This window comes from Misgurnus anguillicaudatus, chromosome 21 (assembly GCF_027580225.2).
Source record: "Misgurnus anguillicaudatus chromosome 21, ASM2758022v2, whole genome shotgun sequence".
Classification (NCBI taxonomy): Eukaryota; Metazoa; Chordata; class Actinopteri; order Cypriniformes; family Cobitidae; genus Misgurnus; species Misgurnus anguillicaudatus.
The window spans coordinates 6,631,205-6,648,034 of record NC_073357.2 but is presented as its reverse complement, the minus strand read 5'-3'; the positions used below and the strand labels follow the sequence as shown (position 1 = coordinate 6,648,034).

The window sequence follows — 16,830 nt, the reverse complement described above, 5'->3', positions numbered from 1 at the left end:
TTATTTGTTGAACCATGATATTAATAAAAACTATAGTAAGAGCTGAACTGTTGCTTTATTTATCCAATTTGAAAAAAGTGCTAATTTGGAATAACACTATGGACAAAGTGGGCCGGTCTTGGACCTGAAACTCCCGGGCTGAAAAGTGGCCCCACTCCGGCCCTGGACACGCCCATACAGTCGCCAACGGTCACTTTCGCTCAAATTAAATCACTTTTCCATTCAAATTAAATGAGATTGCGTCGCTCTGCTACTGCTGGTCGCTGGCTGTCTGAATGGGGCGTAAAGCATCCATAGATTAAAAAACAGTAAAACGGATTATCGTTTTTGAATCTGATCTAATAATAATGCTGCATTTTATTTATCGGCGCATTTCTCAACACTCAAGGTCACCTTACAAAATCAACAATAAAACACATTTCAACAAACAATTAACAGTCATTAAAATAACATACACTGCAAAAAAAAATTATTTTCAAGAAAAAAAATCTTAGTATTTTTGTCTTGTTTTCAGTAAAAATTTCTAAAAATTCTTAAATTAAGATGTTTTTTTTTTTTGATGAGCAAAACAACCCAAGAAAATGTCTAGTTTTTAGACCAAAAATATCAAATTTAAGTGATTTTGTGCATAAAACAAACACAAAAAAAATCTGCCAATGGGGTAAGCAAACTTGATTTTTTGCTTGTTTTATGCACAAAATCACTTAAATTTTATATTTTTGGTCTAGACTTATTTTCTTGAGTCGTTTTGCTCATCAAGAAAAACCATCTTAATTTATGAATTTTTAGATATTTTTACTAAAAACAAACAAGACAAAAATCCTAAGAAAAGTTTTTCTTGAAAATCATTTTTTGCAGTGTATTTATACTATTAATAATAAAAACAAGTGAAGAAAGGGCTGGGGTCATTATAGTCAGGGCAAAATTAAAAAAAAAATTAAAGAGAGTAATCTCTAACAAAAGTCCAAGCTTTTTGTATATTTTGAAGAAACCTACCCATATTTGAGAGATAATAAAAAGAAAACAAATGAAGATAGGATGAAACGTTTCTTTTTTGTTTAAAAGTTATATTGTATGTTTATATATTTAAAGAAGAATTTTTTTCTGGAAGGCATTCAACTTTTGTGTAAATAATAAAAAATGCTGGTGCTGGCTGGCAACTTTTTTTCAAATGTTAAGGGATGACGTAAGAGGGTCGTCAAGATCTGTAGTTTAAAGCCAGTCTAATTGCGAGTGTTAATTGTTTCAAGTCATAAAATATCAAATCGCATTTTGCTGTTGGAACTATTTGACTTGATCTTGACAAATTTGGAGGTAAATAAATATCTTCCATTGGTTTTGGACAGACAGACTGTCTTGGGAATACCGGTGGATCTTTTGTGTAAATAGAGCAGATACAACACATGTGTTAGCGGTGAGGAGAAATCAAACAACTGGGTAAAGTGCAAGGACATCAAGCGACTGCTGAATATCATTACGTCTTCTTTTCTAAACAGTTCACTAGAAGGTTTATTTTCCACTCGTTCTTTTCTTCTTGCGGCCGACTTCTGATCAAATTTGGCAGTCAGTTTCAGTTAACATTGGTTTAGTCAAACAAACCTCTTGTGTGTTGTTTCTTCAGTGATGTGGTAAGTTACAGATTGAAAGATCGAGTTAAGATCTGCATGTTTAGTTGAGGGATCTTGGTTCCCATGCCAATAATACAAGGAATTTGTTTTTGCCTTGATTGAAACCTTTTCTGAGTTCACGTCAAACCCCATTCGCAATTCATTTTGATTTTTAACTAACGTATTTCCATATGAATCATTTCATATGTTCTAAGTTCTATGATGAAAAATGTGACAGTGATTTAAAACGTTTTGGTTTATTGTAAACCTTTTTACTTCACCTGCTAAAGGTTTAAATATCTGTTTGCCAATCCGTCGACTGTGATGCATCAGTACTGATAAATAGATTTACCACAAATAACTGCAAATTCATTTCATTAATTTAAATATAGTATAGTAAACATTATTATATTAAAAAATAAAGGAATACCAGGACACCTAATAATATCAAAGTGGTGCTCATATGAATCATGTAGGTTCAAATTTCTTATTATAACTTTTTATTCTATTACTTCATAAAAATGTGTGTCAAAAAGCCAAAAATCACACCGTGACATTTCACTTACATAGTCGTTGTTATTTATTAAAATCTTGTTCATGGGGCATGTGAAATTTTAATGAGTAAATGTCATATTTCAGTTATTGAAGCCCACGCATCAAACAGCCGGAGAGAAGAGATTGTTTTCAGCTCTGTTGGCTCTCACATTCTGGGTAACAACACCATTGAGTACATGAGGGGAGCGGAGAGACAAACCCTTAGATGCCTTGGGCCGCTGTCTGCGGATATTACCATTAAGGTGGGTGATGGAAAGCTAATGATGGTTATCATCTGTCTGTCTGTCTAATGTATCTATCTATCTCAGACTGTTTTCACGGAAAGTCGTGTTATAGTAAAAAAAAATGATTAATTTATTTGTGTCCATGGCACGAAAGTCAGCTTTTTTTCGTGCCTTGAGCACAAATGTCTTTTTTGTGGCACGAATTTCTATAAATAGATTTTTTTGCCAGACTTTCTTTTCCGTTTTTCATATTTTTCTATTTTCTTGTGATTGTCGCATGGGGTTGGGCTATGAATCACCAGCGCCGCTGCTCCCACCACGCTCATCACGCGCTGTGCGTAGGGCACCAAGTGCTGAGGGGGCACAAAAATAATAGCCTAATGAAAAAATATATACTGTATAATGCAGATATTATTTTGTTAGCCTATAGAAATATTATTAGGCACTTTTTAGCCATGTATATGTAACAAAAAAGGGGGAACAAGATAATTTTATTGCTCTAGTCTAGAAAGTATGCCCCCCTCGCCTTTGATGTTTTGTGCTGGTTTATCGCGCGGGCGTCTGACAAAGTTTGTCAGACAGTAGGCAACTTTTATGGAAATGGCCCCGAAAAGACAGCAGGAGTCAGGATCTGAGAAAAGAAAAAAGAAGAAACTGCGAGATGATGCCCGTGCATTACTTGTTATAATTTATAACTTTGGTGCAAGCTAAATTAACTCATTCACCGCCATTGACGAGTTATCTCGTCAATTATGAGTTAATATTTAACAAATAAATATGCCTTTCTGGACGAATTTCAAAGTGAAAGTGTAATACCGCTTTTATCCACTAGATCCAAACCGAATTTATCAAAAACGGAAGTTAAAAAGATTTAATGATTTTTTTTAACTGCCTTTATGTTTGATAGTCATTCTGAGTCTGATCTCTAACATAAATTCCTTTACAAAAACGCATTTTTTTTAAGCTTTTTGCTCAAAATGTTGTACTTTTGAAGAGAAATATCCATATTTCAGTGGTTAAATTAAGTGGAAAAAATTTATATATAATGAAACGTTTTTTCCCCATTTTGTTTGTTTGTTTATTTGTTTATTGTTTGTTTGAAAGCAGAGGGTGTGTTCTTTAATTTGATATAATTTGTATGTTTATATATTTATAGAAGATAATTTTTCCTGCAAGGAATTTTGTGAAACTTTTGTTAAAATCACAAAAATGCCGGTGGGCAACTTTTCTCAAAAAGGCTGGCGGTGAATGAGTTAAGATTTTACTGTTAAACATTATCTATGCATATGCATTTTACAAATAACTGACGCCAGCTCGCTGTTATTTTCTTTACTATCTTTCCTTAGATATTGAGCAGTAGTTTATGTTTTATTTTGAGATGGTGGTTAGTACTCTCTCAGTAACAGTTAATGTTAGTAGTCATATATACGTCTGGACTTTCATAATACGGGACGACAATGCGCGTTTGCTTACACACATGGATGCGCAGCAGAACACAACCTTTTTTTATATATGAAAAAATTAAAGGATTAAACTGTAAACGATTATTATTGAGTCTCTTGGACATAAATGAGGACCGATTATGAGATGCTAGAAGGCGTAAAGAGATGTTTTAGCCTAATTAAATGTTTTGCTTTAAACAAATGCAAATATTGCATCTATTTTAAATGTTAGCAGTGGAGTTTTGCGTGTGTGTTTGTTTAACACTAGATTGCATTGAAAAGTCCCAACCGGGTCATGAGTCGCAGGCGGTAAGTAAAACTGCATCAAATGTCTGTGTTCTGTTGGAAATCGATAGTGGGATAATGTTTTGTGTGTGTCGCTTCCTCATGACTCGCTCCTGGTGTTTTTGACTCTCCTCAGGTGAAGTATGCTGGCCCTAAAGACACAGTATTGCAGTTTATGTTTTACCAGCCCATTCGCTACCAGTGGAGAGAGACCGACTTCTTTCCCTGCTCTGTGACCTGTGGAGGGGGTAAGACTTACACCTCACTCAAAAAATGCTGGATTACATTTTTCTCCAGCACTGTGAATGTTTAATGGGTGTTTTCAAAAAAGACACAAGAAACTAGAATTATTTGTGTGTTGTCAGCTTATGCGCATTGTGTTTGTCTATTTTGGACCAAATCACATTTCATGGCAAAACCAGTTTATCTCTAGGGGTTCACATACTTTTTCTTGCCACTGTATACTCTAATATTCAAAGACTTTTAAAAATAATTTTTATAGACACGTTTTGGTCTCTACACTGCAAAAAATGATTTTTAAGAAAAAAAAATTTCTTTTCATTCTTTTTTTGTTGTTTTCAGTAAAAATATCAAAAAATTCTTAAATTAAGATGCTTTTTCTTGATGAGCAAAACAACCCAAGAAAATAAGTCTAGTTTTTAGACCAAAAAATATCAAATTTAAGTGATTATGTGAATAAAACAAGCAAAAAAAAATCTGCCAATGGGGTAAGCAAAAAAATCTTGAACATTTTTCTTAAACACTAAATTCAAGAAAAATTTGATTACCCCATTGGCAGATTTTTTGCTTGTTTTATGCACAAAATCACTTGCATTTGATATTTTTGGACTAAAAACTAGACTTATTTTCTTGGGTCGTTTTGCTTATCTAGAAAAAGCATCTTAATTTAAGAATTTTTAGATATTTTTACTGAAAACAAGATAAAAATACTAAGATTTTTTTCTTGAAAATCATTTTTGCAAACACTGCAAAAAAAAGACTTTCTACTCAGCATTTTTGTCTAAAAATTCTTAAATTAAGATTCTTTTTCTTGATGAGCAAAATGACCTAAGAAAATAAGTCTAGTTTTTAGACAAAAAATATACAATTTAAGTAAATTAAAACTTAAAACAAGCAAAAATATCTGCCAAGGGGCTGAGAAAAAAAATCTTAAAATAGGTTTTCTTTTTTTCTTAAACACTCAGTTGAAGCAAAAGTTCTCACCCCATTGGCAGATAATTTTGCTTCTTACCGTGGGTTCACACCAGCCACATTTGAGGCGTCAAAACGGCGTAAACCACATCTAGTTTTATCGCTTGAACATTTTGAGTTTACTTGCTTCATTCGCGCATGAAAGCCGTGCGTGAAATTCCAGTCATCGAGACATTCACGCGGAAATTCGCGTCATGGGTGGGGCTTCTGCGACTTCGCTTGCTTTTTTGTAATCACGTCACTACTAGAGCAAGCTCCTGATTGGTTAATGCGGCACATTTTTCAGCCAAAGTTACATTTTTTCAACTCGCGCATTTGCCGCGGCAACGCCTTATTCGCGCTGCAACACCTCCAGACACGCGTCAACGCGTCTTCACATTGACTTGACAATAAAATCACTCGCGCTTGACGCTTCTACAGCGGCTGGTCTGAACGCAGCATTACACTGCAAAGAATGATTTTCAAGAGAAAAAGTCTTAGTATTTTTTTTGTTTTCAGTAAAAATATCTAAAAATTCGTAAATTAAGATGTTTTTTCTTGATGAGCAAAAGGAAAAGAAAAAAAGTCTAGTTTTTAGACCAAAAATATCAAATTTAAGTGATTTTGTGCGTAAAACATGCAAAAAAATCTGCCAATGGGGTAAGCACATTTTTCTTGAATTTGTCTTGAATGTAGTGTATAAGAAAAATGTTCAAGATGTTTTTGCTTACCCCATTGGCAGATTTTTTTTGCTTGTTTTATGCACAAAACCACTTAAGTTTGATGTTTTTTGGTTTAAAAAGTAGACTTATTTTCTTTTCTTTTCGTTTTGCTCATCAAGAAAAAGCATCTGAATTTAAGAATTTTTAGATATTTCTACAGAAAACAAGACAAAAATACTAAGTAAGAAAGTCATTTTTTGCAGTGAATATGTCACCTCACATTGTGTTTTTGGTCTTTAGCACAGTTTACCAAGCATTAACAGTTTTTAAGTCTTGTTTATATAAACTTGAGATATGTAAATTTGTAATTAAAGAATAAATAAAGTCAGCAATTATGTTTCGGCAATGTATCATCTGATACGGATGCTAACAGGAAGCGCTTGAATAGTCTGCTGTTGCTATAGTTACCTCCTCGTGCAGATTTAGTTTGCAAGCATCTTTTCAGGGCAATACAAAATAAACCGATTGCTATATGGCAAAGTTTGTAGAATTGTCACCTTAAAATGTAGCATCTCTGTGGCATGTCCTGTGAGGATCATGCCTTTGTATCTTTAAACAGTCCCTCCAGAAAAACGCGATAATGCGATAGCATGATTCAATGCATAATCAGGGGGCCGCATAAATAAAGGTCGTATATATCTTAGCAGAAAGTTGAAAAATGTTGCATTTACTTCACACATGCGCAGCCATGTCCCCTGTTGTCATGTAAATGGTAGGAAGTGATGTAATTATGCAACGTGAACATCAATGAAAAGCTGCAAAAGTTCACGAATTTTTTGGCAAGTTCCCGCAATTTTATTGCATAAAATTGCATAAATATCCAGCATATTCCATCGCATTTTTTAAGAAAACGTGCCGCAAGATCAAGGATTTTTGATTGCAACAATCACAAAAAAACTCCGCGTTTTTCTTGAAGGACTGTTTAAAATGCTTGGTTGTTCTATGTACAGTAATAAAATGAAACCATTTCACCATTATTTTTATGGCTGATACCACCGTCGTTTGTCTCTCCCATGAAGGTTATCAGCTAAATTCGGCCGATTGCATCGACATCCGTTATAACAAAACGGTCGGGGAGCAGTTCTGCCACAGCTACCCCGAGAACAGCAAACCCAAACCCAAACTCAAGGAATGCAACATGGATCCCTGTCTGGAAAGGCTGGTTCTGTTTCACTCATCTATGCGACACAGTTGACTTCCATTGCATGACTTCATGGTGTCAATATTTACACAGTGTTGTAATTGCTTAAAGGACTAATGGTGTTTATTTCTCCGCAGTGATGGATTTAAAGAAGTGATGCCCTATGACCATTTCCAGCCTCTTCCACGGTGTGCGCTCATTTACTTTATACAACACACTACCGTAAAATGCATTCTGGTTTCTTAATGATTCCATTAACATTTCTGTTGTCAACAAGACGAAAGTGCCGGTGACATTTGTTTTGTATATTACTGTAATGGCCTAATGTATTTGGAACGAAATGAAAGCGAACCTGCACAAAGGCGTTCACAAGCACGTTATGAGCTAACCACGCTGCATGCGCTCGGCATACAAGCCAAAATTCCTGCAAACCGCACCGAAACTAGTCGCGTGCCAGCCAGAGGCTGACAGAAACACTGAGTGATTGTGACGTGACTGTTTTATATACAGTTCATGACAACGCACACGGTACAGTTCTGGCAATTGAGATCTGAACTGGTTAACTTACATGCAGCTGTACTCATTTACCATTACGCATTTGGCAGATATTTTTACACAAACTCACTTGCAGTGCATTCAGGTATTACATTTTATTATACCTGTGCATCCCTTACGAATCAGACCCATGAGCTTAGCCACATAACTGTAGTTAGTGTCACACCTAAACAGGAAAACATGACAATGTTTGCATGATGGGGCTCAGTACACACATTTATAAATCTCATATACTGTACAAACACTAACATGGGTTTGAAAAAAATAATTTTTTTGCGTTCATCTGCAAAAAAAAAAACTTTTCCTTGCAAAACTTTTGTGTTTTTGCATAACATTTTTTTGTGTTTAAAAACGTTTCTGATTTTTTAAGAATATTTAGCTTTGCATGCAAAAAAAATACTCCAAAAAGGTTTTGAGGAAAAATGGCAAATATTCTCAGCAGAATGAAAAAGCCTTGCAAAAGAACGCAAAAAAATTGTGAGCGAACGCAATAAAAGTTTTTTGGGGGGACCGCAAACGTTTTGTAACCGAACACAAAAGTTTGTTTTGTTTTTTTTCTACCACAATGTCAATGACAATCAGAAGTTGTCAGGAAATGATAAATATGGGTCAATGACGTGACATGCATATTTTTGTGTCCGGGGGCATTATGTACTATAAAAAACCTTAAATTTATGACATGTATCACTTTATTTTTTAAAACTTATTTAGTTTAAATAAATTTTCAGTATTTTTTAATAATAAATACTAATTTTTGTTTTGGTATTTCAAACTTTTAAAATGGCAGGTGGGGTAACTGTAGCCAGTTAAGACAACAGTTAAAATGGTGTTTAGATTGTTACAAATTTAAAATAAGATAGTTTGGCATTATTATTGTATCTGTTCGTTTTCTTTTTATTATTATTCCTCTGCCATTGCGGTCTATGGCAGCCCATAAAACCGTACATAGGAAAGTTATGAAATTTGGCACACTAGTAGAGGACAGTCTAAATAATATCCACAGCAAAATTGGAGCCTCTATCTTATATCCACTAGGGCCACCAACAGTCCAAATTTGCACTTACGTTTTTGCTTATAACTTCCGTAACTGATCCGTAAGTCCTAGAAACGAAATTCTTGCTTCCTCTGATTCCTTGGCTCAAGACGATTCGACGATTTTTCCGCCATTTTGAATTATTCGTAAAACCTACTTTTGCAAACTCGTCCTAAAGATTTTGCCTGATTGCCTCTGAAAACCATATGGAACATCTAAAGACACTCACAGCAAAAAGTTATTAAAAGAATTTTGATAAACCAATCCGTTGTCGTATAGCGTGTCAACAAATTTTACGTAGAGCGCCAAAAACAGGTTTTAGTCTGTATCTTCGCCAGTCTTAGGTCTATTGACACGACACTTGGTAGTTGTGATGCTAGTCAGGATCTGAGGGGGCATGCAGAGTCTCGTCACAGCGCCACCTAGTGGTCAGACGAATATTTTACATGCTTATAACTTTGGCTGCGATCAACGCATTTTCACGGAACTTGATTTTTTGGAGTCCTTAATAGTTGCTGAGTCCAACAATACCAAACATGCCAGAATTTGCCTTATGGTTAGCCCTGCGCAACGAAATAGCACTTAAAAAACACGCGCAAATATCTCCGCAAGCGTTATTCCGATCGACTCGAAAACGGCATATGGAGAACAATGCAAAATTGCCGAAAATTGCAAAAAAATTGCAAAAAAAATGAAAAATTACCTTCAAATTTTGTGTTTTTTACACATAAATAGTTATAACTCCGCAACGAAAAGAGATTTTTCACCATATTTGATACGCTGATGTACAACCACAGTCTGAGCCTAGACCAAAAAAACTTAATGGTCATACAACTGTTTCTTCACTAATCTAAAGTGTATAGTCATAAAACTAACTAGATGCAACACAGTTATAACCTAAGGTTGCATGCACAATTTTGTCATTGCGCCACCTAGTGGTTTTGAGAGAGAAATATGTTTTTTTTTTTGCCTAAAACTACTGCTACAGTACAACTAAAATCTTGAGTCATCATGGATTAAGCCTTTAATGGCTTGGAGTATAATCATTGGTGCATGCCAATTCACTCCCTAGCAACCAATGAGAATACCTTATCAACCATTTTTGCAAACGCTATATTTCTGCATCAGAACATCGTAGAGACATTGGGGTGGTCTCTTTTGACTCATTAACACCACTGTAACATTTTGTGAGCTGAGTGTTGCCACTGCAAGCACCACTCACATTTCCTTCAGTGTTCTAGTTGTCAATGCTCCTCGAGAAGATAGGGAGAGATTTCACTGAGAACACAGCTTTTTTACTAATAACTGTTATATTATTTCATCTGAAATCAAGATTTTTCCTAGGTTCTTTGAACTGTTCATTCAAACTCAACTTTAGTTCATTCTGTGCCCTTTTTGGCTTGACCCCGGTAATTGCTGCTTGCAGCTATATTTTATGTTTGAAACTTTTCCTATAAACAAATTTCACGAAGATCAGTAGTTGTTTGGATGTTAGGATAATAGATAAACCAAAATGTCTAGGTAGTATAACTGCAATATTGTTTACTGTTTATACTTGTTAACTTCCTAATAAAACGGCCCATGATATCACATCATCCAGGGAACTCCAGGTGGTGTTTATGGCTGAATAAAATGTTTGAAGATTTATTTCAAATACTGAAAAAATAGCCACTTTAATGTAATGGGTAGGCTGGTACACCGTATCAGGTGGTACAATCAACGTAAAACTAGAAAAAAATGCTATTTTAACAAACACATTCAAAAGTATATGTATGAATTTGATTTCACAGGCAAAAGCTTTCCAAGCATCCAAGCAGAAGTCTGTTAAATGTAAATTCATTGCATTTGGTGGTCAGGTGGTGCAACCAGAAAGTCAAACGGTGCAACTGTTATAAATGCCCCAAGAAATAATAAACATTTAGCCTAAAAATTTTATTAAGAGAATAATTTCGCAAATAATTTTAGTTTTAATAAATGCAAGCTAAGGTTGTCTATATAATTGTTTTTATACTTTAAAAATGTTTATTGTTCTTAAATTTATAATTCTCAACTGTTTAAGGTAAAGTTGTGTTACACTTTCAAACTATTTCAAGATTATAATTTTAAATACCACTATCATATAAACAAACAATCAGTATGACACAGGGAGCTCTTTAAAACTTATCTGGCAAATAGACAATGATTGGTTGTACCACCTGACATTTTTTTAAAATGGAGATATCAAATTTATTGTGAAAAAAATAATTAAAATGTACTGAAATGTTGTTTAATAACATTTTCAAACACATTGTTCCTGACTTAAAAATATGCATTTCATCCATTTAAAAAAATTCAAAAATATTTTTTAGGAACTTGTTTTGACATTGACCCATATAACTGATGGATTGTTTACCAGTTAGTCGTGCAGATAAAAAATGCACACTGTAAAAAATTATTTTCAAGAAAAACATTTCTTAGTATTTTTGTCTTGTTTTCAGTAAAAAATATCTAAAAATTCTTAAATTAAGATGCTTTTTCTTGATGAGCAAACTGACCCAAGAAAATAAGTCTTGTTTTTAGACCAAAAATATCAAATGTAAGTGATTTTGTGCATAAAACAAGCAAAAAAATTTGCAATGGGTAAGCTAAATTTTCTTGAATTTTTATTGAATTTAGTGTTTAAGAAAAATATTCAAAAAAAAATTGCTTACCCTATTTGCTTGTTAAATTAAGATGCTTTGCTTAATTTATGCACAAAATCACTTAAATTTGATATTTTTGGTCTAAAACTAGACTTATTTTCTTGGGTCGTTTTGCTCATCAAAAAAGAGCATCTTAATTCAAGAACTAGATATTTTTACTGAAAACAAGACAAAAATACAAATAATTTTTTTCTTGAAAATCATTTTGGCAGTGCATGTGCCTATAAAACACAGTCTATTTTGACTCATTCCTGGGATTGATTTCGATTTTAAACCTTGTCTGACTTGAGAATACATGCGTGTTACTTAATTATGTTCATGGGTAATATATTCATATGATATACTGTAGGTGGGAGCAGAACCCATGGACGTCATGTTCAGTATCTTGCGGAGGTGGGACTCAAGAGAGAAGTATAGTGTGCGTAGAGGAAGACGTCCACGGTCAGATCGTACAGGTTGAGGAGTGGAAATGCACGCATTCACCACGACCAATCAGCAAACAGGACTGCAACATGTTTGACTGTCCACAGTGGATGGCAATGGAGTGGTCTCAGGTGATCTTTAGTCGACTTTTTCCTTTATTGAATACTGAGCTGTCCCTCTGTCTCCTTCCCATATAGTGCAACAGTTACCATGGCAACAGATATAAAGCGTTTCAGATAGATGTGTTGTTAAAGGGTTTTTTTACTCATTGCAATGAATTGTGGGATTGACAGCTCTACCGTAGGAAAGCATGCTGCCATAGACGTTGGCCAAAACATTGTGTCTGTTGTGTTGGGAGGACACATTCATTTCTCAAATCTGACATATTCCAGATTGCAGAGCATATCAAATTGTATGGTGAGATTTGATTTCACCCACTGGGAATTGATGTAAATAATGTACGTGTTTCCTCTAAAGTGCACGGTTACCTGCGGCCCAGGTTTGCGGTACAGAGTTGTGCTGTGTGTGGATCATAGGGGACAACATGCTGGTGGCTGCAACCCTCACCACAAACCCCATATCAAAGAGGACTGCCTGGTACCCATCGCCTGTCACAAACCAAGAGGTACACGGAGCTTTTTACTTTAACCCCAAATATAGAAAAAATTAGAAAAATGTTTTCACCTTTTATATGTTGTTGTATGAGTCCTCTAATGCAGAAATAAATGGGTTTTTTGGCATTTTTGACATTTTAGTTTTTATGGAAAGTACTTCAGAGGTACTCCAGTGGTAAATGGAAGGAAATGGCATCATTAGTGATGCCAATAACAGAAATATTAGTTTTGAGACTGATAAAATCCTTTTTTCAGAGACATGTAATGGGGCAAAGTATGAGTTCTTAAATGGCTTGGTTTTGATGGTGTGATGTCTACATAATCATCACATGGGCAGACAAAGAGTATTATTTATCTTTTTCAGTTCAGAGGCAGCGACACATTCCTCCTCACCAGAGTCCCATCTCAAAGTCACTTTTTTCAAATTTGGATGTTATAAATGACATCATACACATTGTAGATAAGACAGTCCTGTCTGGTAGCATTCTGAAATTAAAAACACACAGATTGTTACAAGCTTATTAATCTTCATGCAAATCAATTCCAATCACACAAGTTTTAAACGATTCACCCATTACACAGAATTCACACAATACTGTCTGGCAAGCTTATTGTGCTCTATTTATAATGGTAATAGCACCTGTACCCCCCGTCCCAAATTCCAGAACATTATTACCTGGCCCTCATGCAGCAAACAGATATTTGAGCAAACAAAGGCCAGAAAAGAAAACAGGACCAGCTAAGTACATTTTATAAATAATAAGAATAAGAATTTTATAAAAAAACTGTCCCTTAATATATTACTACTTCACTGTAAAAAATCCAACTAATGAAATGTTGGATGGGCAAAAATATATAAGTTAAACCAAGTTTTTTGTTTGAGCTAGTTGAGAAGACATATTATTTTAAGTCTAGATAAATCAGTGTTTAAAATATTAAATGAATTGTTATTTTCAAATTCAGTCAACATTCAGAATGGCTAGTGTTGACTGAACTAATTAAGACAAATCAGGTAAATATGTGGACTTATGACAGCTATGTTTCCTGACAACAAAATGCTCATAATATTACTGTTATTTGGTCACAAAATGTAATTTTAAGAGTTGTTCAGGCGTGAATGTATGTGCTTAAAGTTTAAATATGCGGTCGGTTAATAAAGATAGCGTCTATTTAAAAAATGTGCTCGGACACTTTCGGACGTAGATGAGCTCCATATGAGCTCCAGAAACTCACAGACACTTAAGCGCTCACACCCCGCCCAGCGCAGCCTTGCCTCGGCAAGCGCATCAGAAATCGACTGCTGGCTCTGGTATCTCTGTGGCGTTTAAACGTGCTTGAATTCATTTTAATTTCTCATACTTAACAATGAAAGGGTTATGTTTTAAATCATATTTTAGGATTGCACTTAATTGATATCGCTGTTGAGTGATGTTTCATATCTTTTACATTTGTTATAACCGGACTGCATGCGAATTTGAACCTCATAGCTGAAGGAGCGGGTGGAGAAATAGTCCCAATATCATAACAATCTTAAATAAAACTTCTAAATATACCCGTGTGTGTACCCGTGTGCGCGCGCACGTGCGCGCGACCGACCCGCTCGCGCGCGCGTGTGTATGTACAGTATGTGCGTGAGTTTTTAATTTAAAATGTCTTAACTTAACTCGGAAGGATCTGAATGACAGGTCATTTCATCTGAGATCATTCCGCATGTAACAGCCGGAATCACTCACTGTTTCCCACAACGACACGAGTCCTCAGCCGTTTCCTCAAGGTCACGTCAGGTAAGTGTTTGTAAATAAATGTTAATTTTAGACTATATTAATTGGCAAAGACGCAAATACTCGACGTTTTTGTAAACATATAAGTTATATAAAGGTGTGTTATGTTATGTGTCCGAGTTAAAGTGTGTGTTATGTTATGTGTCCGAGTTAGAGTGGAGCTATTTTAGTTAAGATAATACCGGACAGGGTTTAGGACTCCGTCTTAATTATAATTGGGACATTTTTACAAACAAACCTTATAAAATACAAAACAATAGCACTCATATGTTAAGAGATATGTTAAGATATGTTAAGAGATGTCAGTATTTTAGTCAGTGATAAGTCCTGTCCGAGAAAACCGCCCAATAGTGTTTAATTCAATTACGTGTGATGTCTGAGGGAAATTTGGCAATTTTAGGGTATAAAATCTTTCACCGTCAAGCTTTATTATATTAAACATGTTATTTATGTATGTGTGTGTGTGTTTATATTCCTCTGTTTATTAAACCAGAGCGGTGATGATGTGGAAGAGGCAGACCAGAGGGCTGAAGAAAGTCTCCTAAATGGCCCTGCAGATGTTCTGACGGACTTTGGAGTGCCTTTTGGACTGTTTTATGCCCTCTATTTAGAGAAGACTTAATTCTGTATGTTCAGTCTGTATGATAAGTGAATAAAGCTTTTGTTTTTATGTGACTGAAGTTAATTATTTGTTAACAACACCAGCATAAATTATTTGATAAATAATTTAAAAAAGTTTCTTAAAAATTCCCAAATAATAAATATTAATTGAAATAACACATACAACATTGAGTAAATACTTAAATTTTAATTGACAGAGTCTTTGCTGTAAGTTTTTAAAGATTCAACTGATTAAAACATTTTAGTTGAATGAACTATAAAGCTAGTTGAGCAAACATACTATTTTATATTTGAGTCAAGTTTGGGCCAACTAAAAAACATCAATCCAGGTAACACTTTGGAGTCAGAAATTGAGTGAACGTAAAATTTCTGTGGAACTAGTTACTAAAAAATAATTCATTGAGCCAACAATTTATTTTTTACAGTGTTGTGTGTTGGCTTCAAATCATCACTGCATTAATTTACATATAGTCACAGACGCGAAGCAGAAACCCACAGTAGGATTTTTCAATGTGGTTGGATGGATCAATAGATGTAGCTTTCTTACTTAGTATTTTTGTCTTGTTTTCAGTACAAATATCTACAAATTCTTAAATTAAGATGTATTTTCTTGATAAGCAAAATGAGTCTAGTTTCTAGACAAAAAATATAAATTTTATGCAAATTTCTGCTAAAAACAAGCAAATTAAATGTTTATGAAAAAATTAAACTTATTTCAAGAAAATGTTTCTTATACAATTTAAGTAAATTAGTGCTCAAAACAAGCAAAAAATCTGCCAATTGAATATTTTTTTTGTCTATAACTAGACTTATTTACTTAGGTCATTTTGCTCATCAAGAAAATACATCTTAATTTAAGAACTTTTAGATATTTTTACTGAAAACAAGACAAAAATACTAAGTAAGAAAGTCATTTTTTGCAGTGTACAGATAAATCTGTCAAGGTACGACAAAACGTAATTCTTTTTGAATGCTGAATAAATTAGCTTTCCATTAATGTTTGGTACGTTATATCTGACTAACTGTGCGTTCACACCAGACGCGATAGAGGCGACAAAAATGTGCTATCTGCGCATAGTTGGACACTTGGACATTTTGACTTTACTCGCTTCATTCGAAATGTTAGTAATTCGAGACATTCACACGGAAATTTGCGTCTTGGGAGGGGCTTCTGCGACTGCAAGCTCCTGATTGGTTAACGCGGCACGAATTTCCGACAAATTTACCCGTGCTACTTAAGGTTTTTGGTCCAGGGTCACATATATTAAAGATGTATTTTAGTACTTTGTATGCATGTTGTGTGTTTGGAGTTAAAAAGTACATTTCAGCTTTGAAAGATATTTAAGGAGGCTTGGCAAAAATGATGTTTAGAATTATTACTAAATATGCAAATAATTGGTGCTTCTCTTGACTTCTTAAAAGCCCTTATTTTTTACTGAGCTTATTGTAATGCATTATGGGATTGCCTTATGCATCAAGGTTACTTGGGCTACAAGGTTAGAATTTGGCCAATGCTTTTAACTAATAAGTGCACAGTTTGTATTGCACACTGAGTGTGTAAAGCACTTCAAACAGTCACTTATGAGGTCACATGCTGCTTTAGACGGGAGCGGACTTGGGCAGGTAGTAAACTGTGACTGGGTTGTTGAACAGAGCCAAAGTGATCTTGGCATGGGAACAGTGAGTGCCTACAGCTGTCAGAGAGGAAAGTGGTGTGTGCTTTGAATATGAAATTATCTATAAGTGCAGAATGACACCCTGAGCTCATTAGAGTCAGGCGTGGTGTGTTTGAGAACCGATTCTGTCTACTTAATACACACCTGAGATCTCGCTTTCTCACTCTTTGTCAGATCTCTGCTGTTTTTGTCATTTTTATTCTCTTTCAATATCTTTTTCTCACTTTGTTAGTCTGTCGGTGCCATATTAAAGAATAATCACATATGAAATCTCTTTAA

The 16,830-nt window shown here is 34.7% G+C and overlaps 1 protein-coding gene and 1 long non-coding RNA gene across 2 annotated transcripts in view; both read left to right on the top strand.

The window, feature by feature from the left end:
* adamtsl3 (ADAMTS-like 3) overlaps window positions 1-16,830 on the top strand; it is a 246,130-nt gene that overhangs the window by 140,206 nt on the left and 89,094 nt on the right. The window contains exons 9-14 of the mRNA XM_073859643.1: window positions 2,247-2,404; window positions 4,250-4,361; window positions 7,046-7,184; window positions 7,305-7,355; window positions 11,786-11,990; window positions 12,337-12,484. Of these exons, the coding sequence (XP_073715744.1) occupies window positions 2,247-2,404; window positions 4,250-4,361; window positions 7,046-7,184; window positions 7,305-7,355; window positions 11,786-11,990; window positions 12,337-12,484 (813 nt within the window). The remainder of the gene's footprint in view (window positions 1-2,246; window positions 2,405-4,249; window positions 4,362-7,045; window positions 7,185-7,304; window positions 7,356-11,785; window positions 11,991-12,336; window positions 12,485-16,830) is intronic.
* Window positions 13,449-14,929, top strand: LOC141353205 (uncharacterized). Its single transcript, XR_012360221.1, has 2 exons — window positions 13,449-14,257; window positions 14,748-14,929. It is a non-coding gene; the product is annotated as an uncharacterized lncRNA (long non-coding RNA).